At 53.4% G+C, this 9,540-nt stretch overlaps 1 protein-coding gene across 1 annotated transcript in view; it reads left to right on the forward strand.

Moving 5' to 3' along the window:
• LOC104481234 (rho GTPase-activating protein 7-like) overlaps positions 1–5,871 on the forward strand; it is a 46,030-nt gene extending 40,159 nt beyond the window's left edge. Inside the window, exons 8-11 of the mRNA XM_086758781.1 lie at positions 335–533; positions 2,245–2,464; positions 4,258–4,372; positions 4,845–5,871. Coding sequence (XP_086614907.1) covers positions 335–533; positions 2,245–2,464; positions 4,258–4,372; positions 4,845–4,862 — 552 coding nt within the window. The 3' untranslated portion in view covers positions 4,863–5,871. The remainder of the gene's footprint in view (positions 1–334; positions 534–2,244; positions 2,465–4,257; positions 4,373–4,844) is intronic.
• Positions 5,872–9,540: the final 3,669 nt, after the last annotated feature.

Here is a 9,540-nt window from a genome sequence, read left to right on the forward strand (position 1 = left end):
AGTTCTACCCTGTGAACATAGGCTACTCAAGCAAACTGACAGATGTCAGTAGTGATTATTTTAAAAGTGATTATTTAATTTTGCATTAAATAAAAAGGAAGCAAACAAACATGAAAATTGGTATTTCTTTCACTGCTGTTTCTGTGGGTGTCAGTCGTGGTTTGCCTGGGAGGAATGTCCATGCTGCTTCTAATGATACAGAAATATTTTGGTGTTAGATCCCACTGCCCTAGGGTCTTAGCTATCAAAAGGAGAGTGAAGGAAAGAATATTTGTCAGAAGTTTGATTCATGATGAGTCCTCTCTTTGTCTTTAATATTTTCTTTTACCTGTAGGTTGGCCTGTTTCGAAAATCCGGTGTTAAATCCAGGATTCTGTCTTTAAGAGAGATGAATGAAACCAGCCCAAACAATGTATGTTACGAAGGGCAGTCAGCATTCGATGTGGCCGATATGGTGAAGCAGTATTTCCGAGACCTTCCCGAGCCAATATTTACTAGCAGGCTCTGTGAATCCTTCCTCCACATCTACCAATGTAGGTCACAAAAGCTACAGTTTTCCAATTCCTTGAATATCATAATACTCAGCTGTCCAAGGCAGTGGCCAGACTAGGACTAGTACCATGGCCCCTTGTAGTCAGAGGGGACAAGTCAGGCAGGAGGTTTCTGAAAAGAGGTGTTCACTGTGGCTTCAGATTTAAGAGCTGCACACTTGCATTCTGATGGACTAGCTGTTTGCCAACATTGTGTCTTTTCTGTTCTTCGAAGGACAAGTGTAATAACATGCATTGTAGCAACCCTCCTAAACTGTGTTTTTAAGTGGTCATTGCCTTGTGCAAAATTAGGAGAAAATCCAGTCCCCTTGTTCATGGTATAAAGTCATGTCGTATAGATGAAACATGTTTATTAAGGTGCCCAAGCACAGTTGCTGTCAAACAGCATCCTTGTCTGGAAATGCCAGCAACTTTCTGCCTGTGGTCTCACTGTTACTGTCCTTGAGACTCAATCTGGAAAAGAAAGGAACAGCAAGCTGAAATCTAGCATTGAATATAGTTTTAAACAGGTTCCATCTCCAGTACTTTGCCCTCAAGAAATTCACTTTCAAAAGGCAGCTGGGCTGGGGAAGGAACTTGCTGTAGGGACTTACAGGCAAGTTTCTTTTTCTTTTGAGAAAAGGTTTTGAAAGCCAAAGTATGGGATTTCTGAGTGGACTGGTTTTCAGCCTGTTTTATGTGACTTTTCCTGACATGAGTACATGAGCTGCTGCTGTCCTGTGTATGGTGCACATTTGTGAAAGTTTGGCTGGGTTTTGTCTTTTAAAGTGTCAGGCTTTCAAAATTTTGTCTGAAAATGCTTTGTTTATTTGTTTGAAACAAGTTTTCTTTTTTGCGTCCACAAATGCTTTTTGTGGGGAAGTCCACAATTCCTGTGTCCGATGAATGTGGAGCCATTTTCTTCCATTTATTGTAACCTGGCCACTGTCCATCTCCTGTCTCCTGTTTTGGGATAGAAACAGCAAATGACTGAATTCTGCTCACCCTGCTCACCCATTTTGTGACTTGAGCAAATACCCAGATTAAATTACTATCTTTTGGAGATAAGAAATGTGCTGCTTTCACCAAGAAGCATGGTTTATGCATTCTGCATATGTGCTTCTATTTAAAGGGAAAGAAAAGTGATCTTCTACCCTTTATAGTGATGTCAGCTGGAGACATCTTCGTCATATGAGGATGCACGGCAGGATGAACCATACCTACTCTCCTGCAGGAGCTGTTTGGGCACACAGTCTCACTGGGTTTCAGTGGGAATTAAAATCTGTTGGCAAAACATTGTTCTCTCAATTGAGTTATCTGAGAGCATCTGTTCTCTTCATGCCTGAAGCTGAAACGAAAAGACGGTAGAGTAGCTGTCTGCTCCAAAGTATCATTCCAGAGTAATAATTTATGGGGAGACAAGCCCTTATTTGGGTTGTAACAGAAGCTGGTTCAAGATAAATTCATTAGCATGGTGTTCAAGATAAATTACAAGTCAAGCACCAGCATCACTGGGTGTGAATGTGCATCTTGAAAGGCAGTAGGAGAAAAGTGTACTTGTTTGAGACTGTGATAATTGTCTTTGTGTTGTCTGTTTTGAGTTAGAGTGACAGGAAAACAGATGAACCAACAGTTTCAATGCCCTGCTTGGGACAGTTGATGGATGCTTCCTCTGCAAGTCACATGTGATTTTCATCACTTTTTCTGTTTTCAGACATGCCAAAGGATCAGCAGTTTCAGGCTGTCCAGGCTGCTATTCTCCTTCTCCCAAAGGAAAACCGAGAAGCTTTGAAAATCCTCCTGTTCTTTCTACGAGATGTGGTTGCTTTTGTGGAGGAAAACCAAATGACCCCAACCAACATTGCTGTCTGTCTTGCACCTTCTTTGTTTCACCTCAACACTCTGAGACGAGATAGTTCCTCCTCCTCCATTAGGTATTGGCATCTTGATGCGGGCATTGTGCTGTCTGTAGTGTTCTTTGCTGGACAATTTCTGTAGCTGGCCTGGGATCAGGGCGGAAATAGTGTATGTGTTTCGGGGTTTGTCTCAAATACGGTTGTTCAGGTCCGGCAGGAGTTGACCGCAGTGCATGGGGCGATCCAGACGTACCGCCCCGTTGTCATGCAGGACAGGTGCTAGCCTGTGTCCCCAGTGGCCGCTGTACTCTTTGCCGTTGCCCACAGGTGCAGCTGCCCAGGAATCCAGCATGTGGCCCTCAGTTCGGATTAAGGTGGTGCTGGCTATTGAAAATTTAGCTTCTGCACTGGCAGCGTAAGCCCAGGTGCAGCTCTGAGGCCCTGCAGATGTCTGGCGGATTGTAGCAGTTACTGGCAGTAGTTCTCCTTGGTGAAAAGGGGATCATTCCTGCCAAACCCAGCCACAGGGATTCTGTAAATTTATCTTAATAAGCAAAAGTATCTGGGTTGCATAACGTCCCCTGTTTGTACGTGCAGGGAGGAAGGTGCCCTTGGGCCAAAGTAGACAAATAATCTCTGAGAGCATTCATGCCTTATCTGGTCTCCTGAGGCAGGGCTGTTTGCTTTACTTCATCTTCCGGCGTATGGACAGACACGTATCGGGGTAGAGAAGGACAGCAGACTTTGATGGAAACATTGTGCACCCACCAGAGTGGCGAGTTCATCACCTCACATGGGGATCGGAAGATGAGGACTACTCCAGCAGAAGCTGCCAGATGTTCTATGGCACCTTTCAGGATAATAACGCAGGCTGTGGATAGCACAGGGAGGGGGACGAAATCACCAAGGACTTTTCTTTTGAATGGCACAAAGCATCTGGAAACGCCTCAGTGTAGCCAGAGCCTAGGGCTGCCAGCTCTCCCTGGGCCGAGCCGGCACGTGGCCAGGGAGCCACATGGTCATTGCGAGGGCAGCGGGGGGTGCGATGCAGCTGTAGCGGCAGCGGGTCCTTCCTGGACTGCAGCTGTGTTTGAGCGCTGGGAGCCACACTTTGACTGTGAGACCCGTACCTCTTTGGTTTACGTAAACATTATGCTGAAATAGTAGGACCAAAAAGAGAAATTGAGTTTTCTCTTTGTTGTCACTGTTTAAAAGCTGGGATGCTTTGAAGTTTTGGCTTTTTTTGTAGCAGGGCATTAATGCTGTAGTGCAGGATTCCAGCTTCAAAGGGCAGAAGCTGACAGGCCTGACTTTGAGGAGCAGTGCCAATTTTCCACCCAATTTTCAAGCCATTTGGCATTCCTGCATACAGATAAAAGTGTCAGAGGCCAGGATTAATGATGTCATATAATGATTATGAATTAAGAGGGGACTGGTTTTGAAACGTGTTTGGAATGGTTTGGGCCAAAGGATTTAAGAGATTCTGCATGGGCTTTGCAGGGTATCAGAGGAGCTTGATATTTGCAGGCTACGCACAAATCAGTGTGGGGTCATTGCTGTCCTTGGCCTCGTGTGTGACGATGTGTTTGGGGAATAAAATGCCTTGACTTGCCATCCTCGGGCGTAAGTTACTACCAGTCAGTAGTGCCCTGGGCACTTTTGGGGTGTGCTGGGAGGGAATGCTGTCTAGGGACCTTGCTGCAGTAACGTAACGAGCCCCTGCGTGGCACCTGAGGGTCCTTCACTGCCCTGTGTTTTTGTTGAAGCTGCTGGTTTCCAGCCCCCGGCAGGCCAGCCAAGTAGGCACCTTGTACTTGTGGGTCACAGCATCTCGCTCACACAGCCTTCCATTCGCCTTTCGCTCTCTGTAGATTGAGTCAGAAGAAGTGCAGCCTGGGGAAGCCAGACCAGAGGGAGCTGAATGAGAACCTGGCAGCAACACAGGGCTTGGCCCACATGATAACTGAGTGCAACAGACTCTTCCAGGTACGTCACTTGCTGTAGCACGCAGAAGGCCTGAGCAGCCTGCGCTAGGTGGGCTGCTTTGGGCAGCAGTTTGGGCCAGAGCCCTGCCAGCGCAGCCCAGCTGTTTCTCTGGGCCTGTGGTAGGTGTGAGTCCTGCTGACTCCAGTGCAGACAAAATTTGTGTCATCGCAGAGGTTATCACAACTACTTTAAGAGCTGTGGAGCATTCCTCCATTCCTCCCTCCACCCCCCAACAGCTATGGGGGTCTGACTCCCTGGGCTTGGAGCCAATTTAGAGAGTGCCTGTGGGGCAGAGGCTGCCATACGCTCTTGGAGGGAGGCCCTGGCCAGGGCTGCCCATCCCTTCTTGTGGGAGCACGTTGAAGTTGATGTTTTGGTGCTGGGGCCTGGCCAGAGCAACAGCCATGCCTCTGCCTGGCCACGGACCCCAGTAGTCTGGACCCAGACCTTGACTTGTAGTCTTGCCCCACAGACTGACTTCCCAGCTTGACCTCGGCCTCGCCTCGTCACTGTGGACTTGCCTGGCAATCACTAGGCTGTGGCTGACCCTGGTTGCTGTCGCTGGACCTGATCCTGACCTCCCTTGCTGACTCACCTTCCTGCCTCAACCTTGGACCGCATCACCATGGCTGTCTCTGATGATCTGGACTCTTAGCTGACCCTGGCTGCCATCCCTGGCCCAGCTCAGGTACTGGGGGACCTGTTGGCTGCCCCACCAGCCCTGTTGTCCCACTGGACTCCCAGCCCCTTTCCCTCACGGGGGTGCTGGCCCTTGGTGCAGCCCGACAGTCAGCTCAAGCCTTCTCAGGCCCTGCTCCAGCACCGTGGCTGGGCAGGAGCTGATGCCCCATAGCTCCCCTGAACTGACACACGCACTCCAGCATTGAACCCCGCCCAGCACTCCAGCGTTGACCACCCGCCCACCCACCCCATCCCATCCCCTCATGGGAGGGGTGAAACACCCCCCCCCATAGCGTCAATCCCTGACCTGGCCAGAGCTCCTAAGTGACCCCTTTCACCTGCAGCCCCATCCATGGCTGTGTGCTCCCCCAAAATTGCCCTGCAGGGACTCCAGGCTGCCCTTGGACCTGCAGCCGTCCTGCACGCTCCTGCTATGACCAGGGCGCTTCACAAGTGCCACTGACACCAGGCCTGGGAGCTGCGGGGCTGTCCCTCACCGAGGAGGGCCGGGGCCCTGCTGGTGCTGGTGCTGCCCTGCCAGGGGAGGGGGTTTGATGCCGGCACCCAGGGGCCTCCTGGAAAGGGCTGTCCCCCTTCTGCTGGTGACCACGAGGAAAGGCCGCAGGCAGCTCTGTGAGGTGACCGTGCCTGGACACACACCCGCTGCCCTGGACCCAGGCCGGACTCTGGCCATCACTGGACTGCAGCCGACGCTGTTACCGCCACTGACCCTGACCCTGCCTGCTTGGCCACAGCATCTGCAACAGGGACTCTCAGTTGGTCGGCACTGCCCTTCCAGACCTCCCAGCGTCTCCCTCAGGTACGGTGGGATGGGGTCCTGGCTGGCGAGGCGCTGCCCAGCCCTACGCCATGGTGCTGTGCTCAGCACCCCAGCCCCCAGAGCAACCGGCCCCTGCCACTCCCTGACTCCGTGGTGGGTGCTCCAGAGGAGCCTGGCCTCCTGCCTGCGCCCGGCCGAGCCTTGAGTGGAGGGAGGGCATGGCCATGGCGTGGGTGCGGGTGCCTGTGGGTGCGCAGGAGAGGGACAGCACAGCAGGTGTCCTGGGCAGCGGGCAAAGCCCCAAGCAGGTATGGCTGTCACACCATGGCCAGCACGTGTGGCTGTCACAGCATTGCCAGGACACACGGCTGTCACGCCATGGCCAGCACGATGGCTGTCACACCATGGGCAGCTCTATGGCTGTCACACCATGGGCAGCTCTATGGCTGTCACACCATGGCCAGCACATGTGGCTGTCACACCATGGCCAGCACTATGGCTGTCACACCGTGGCCAGCACTATGTTTGTCACACCATGGCCAACTCTATGGCTGTCACACCATGGGCAGCTCTGTGGCTGTCACACCATGGGAAGCTCTATGGCTGTCACACCATGGCCAGCACGATGGCTGTCACACCATGGGCAGCTCTATGCCTGTGACACCATGGGCAGCTCTGTGGCTGTCACACTGTGTCCAGCATGTGTGGCTGTCACACCATGGGCAGCGCTATGGCTGTCACACCATGGGCAGCACCTGTGGCTGTCACACCATGGGCAGCGCTATGGCTGTCACACCATGGGCAGCACCCGCCAGGGCCAGGGTTGATTTTTGTTTGTGGGCATTGGCCAGTCAGCAGGAGCGTGGGATTCCGGGGCGGGGCGGGGGGGGGGGTGGGGATGGGGGTGTGTTGGGGGGGGAAATGTGTATGGGGGAGGGTCTATGGGGGGGGGGGGGGGTTTATGGGGGTGTATATGGCGGGTGTTTGTATGGGGGGGTCTATGCGGGGCTGTGGATGGGGGGGGGGGGTGTGGATGGGGGGGGTGTATATGAGGGGTTGTGTATGGGGGGGTTTGTGTATGGGGGGTTGTGTATGGGGGGGTTTGTGTATGGGGGGGTTTGTGTATGGGGGGGTTGTGTATGGTGGGGTTTGTGTATGGGGGGGGTTGTGTATGGGAGGGGGTGTGTATGGTGGGGGGGTTGTGTATGGGGGGATATGGGGGGTTGTGTATGGGAGGGGGTGTGTATGGTGGGGGGGTTGTGTATGGGGGGATATGGGGGGTTGTGTATGGGAGGGGGTGTGTATGGTGGGGGTGTGTATGGTGGGGGTGCATGGGGTTAGTGTGTATGGTGGGGTATATGGGGGGGTGCATGGGGTTGGTGGGTATGGGGGGGTGTATATGGGTGGGGTGTTTTTTTGGGGGGGCGTGTATGGGCGGGGTGTATGGGGGGCGTGTATGGGCGGGGTGTATGGGGGGTGTGTATGGGCGGGGTGTATGGGGGGGTGTGTATGGGCGGGGTGTATTGGGGTGTTTATGGGGGGGTGTGTGTATGGGGTATTGTATGGCGGGATGTGTATGGGGGGATCTATTGGGGGGGGTGTGTTGGGGGGGTGTGTATATGGGGGTGTATGGGCTGGTGTGTATGGGGGGGTGTATGGTGCGGTGTTTATGGGGGGGGTGTGTATGGGAGGGTTGTATGGCGGGGTGTGTATGGGGGGGGTTGTGTTTGGAGGGGGTGTGTATGGGGGGGGGAAGGTGTGTTTGTGGGGGTTTGTATGGGGGGTGTCGGGGGGGGGGTTGTATGGGGGGGGTGTGTATGGTGGGGGTGTATATGGAGGGAGTATGCATGGGGGGTAGTGTGTATGGGGGGGGCGCGTGTTTTTTGGGGGTGTGTGTATTGGGGGTATATGGGGGTTGTGTATGGGAGGAGTTGTGTATGGGGGGGTTGTGTATGAGGGGGTGTATGGGGGTTGTATGGGGGGGGGGGGTGTGTATGGGGGGGTGTATATGAGGGGGTTGTGCATGCGCTGTGTATATGGAGGTTCTGTATATCGGGCCTGTGAATGGGGGGTTTGTTTGAGGGTGGTGAGTATGGGGGTGTTTGTGTGGGGAGGCTTTTGTATGGTGGGGGGTTGTGTGTATTTGGGGGGGTGTATGTATGGGGGGTTGTGTATGGGGAGGGGTATGTGGGAGGGGCATGTGAGTGTATGGGGGGAGTGTGTGTGTGTGTATTGGAGGAGTGTCTGGGAAGGATACATGGTGGGGGGGGTGTGTGCGTATGGGGGCATGTGTCTGGTAAGGATGTATGGGGGTTGTGTGTGTGGGGGCGTGAATGGGGTGTTGTGGGGGAGGGGCGTGTATAGGAGGGTGTGTTTATGGGGGTGTGTGTATGGGCAGGTCGGGGGGGGGTTATTACGTGTGTATGCTGGGGGATGGGGGGGGGTGTGTATTAGGGGGAGTGTGTGTGGGGGGGTAGTGTGGGTGTGTATGGGGGTGGGGTTCGGGAGGTGTGTGTTTAAGTGCCACCTCCATCCCCGTTAAGTGCTAGGCACTGTCTAAGCTGTCGGAGCTGAGCCCTCTCCCTTGTCTATTTAGGAAAGAACCTGCGACATCCGATAGAAATAGATATGTATAGCTTTTGGTGGGGGTTTAGTGGGGAAGAGATACATGTGTTTGTGCGTGTGTATATATATATATATATATATATATATATATATATATGCACAGCAAAGCATTCAACAACTCCCAAAGTGAAGGTACGAGCCATGGTCCCTTGCCTTGTGGTTATGTGAGAGCAATACACACTCAGCACAGTTTTCTGACTGTAGGGAATTCAAGCAGTGCTGCTGCAGGGGAAGGCATTTCCCTTGTGTCCGCCTCTGGGGGAATGCAGTTAAGTGATCTGCTCCTCCAGGTAAAGCTGCTGCCTGCTTGCCCCAGCTCTGCTGCCAGCTGCTGTTGCTGCTCCCGCAGCATGCAGCCCCCACACTGCTGTCCTCTGAGCCACCCCTTTTTTGAGGGCTGGTACAGGCTCCCGGTGCAGGACAGCGATATGGATGGATGTGTGTGCTTGCAGGTGACCCCCCCACCTGTACTCCAGTGTCCTGGTGTGTGTTTCACAGCTCCCTGCTCTGTTGAAGTTCAGTCCTTCAGTGTGACATTTGTCTCTTTTGCAGGTACCTGACTGGTGCCTTGAGCAGCTTACTACTTCCCCGACACAAGGGCCTCACGCTGCTGCACCGGGATGAGACTGCTTGGCTCCCTCCCGAGCTCCATGCTCTGCTGAGGGATGCCCGAGATGACCTCAAAGCCTGCTCCCACCTGGCCAATAAGGTAAACAGGATGGCGGGCGCCATCGGAGTACAGGTGCCTCTGGCAGTGTGGGTGACTGCACTGTGGCTGAAAGATTTCCTGGAGGTGTTCGAGTTCTCGGGCCTTAAACTGCAGACTGAAGCACAGCAGCCTGGGAATGGACCTGTGGGTTTTGATTCCTGCACAGAGAATTATTCTCGGGGGCCCATGACTCCTCTTGTCTGCTTCTCTACCTGTGGCTTCTGAAGCACTGCTCCTGTTCTCTCTCTTTCTTACCTTCCTTCCTCCCTCCCCACCTCCTTTCTTTCCTTCTTCTCTTACTTCCTCCTTCCTCTCCTAAGGGGGTGCTGCTCCCTGAGAGCACTTTCCCTTACCACAACCCCACCCCAGCAG

Source organism: Chlamydotis macqueenii, chromosome 14 (genome assembly GCF_036417535.1).
Source record: "Chlamydotis macqueenii isolate bChlMac1 chromosome 14, bChlMac1.mat, whole genome shotgun sequence".
NCBI lineage: Eukaryota > Metazoa > Chordata > Aves > Otidiformes > Otididae > Chlamydotis > Chlamydotis macqueenii.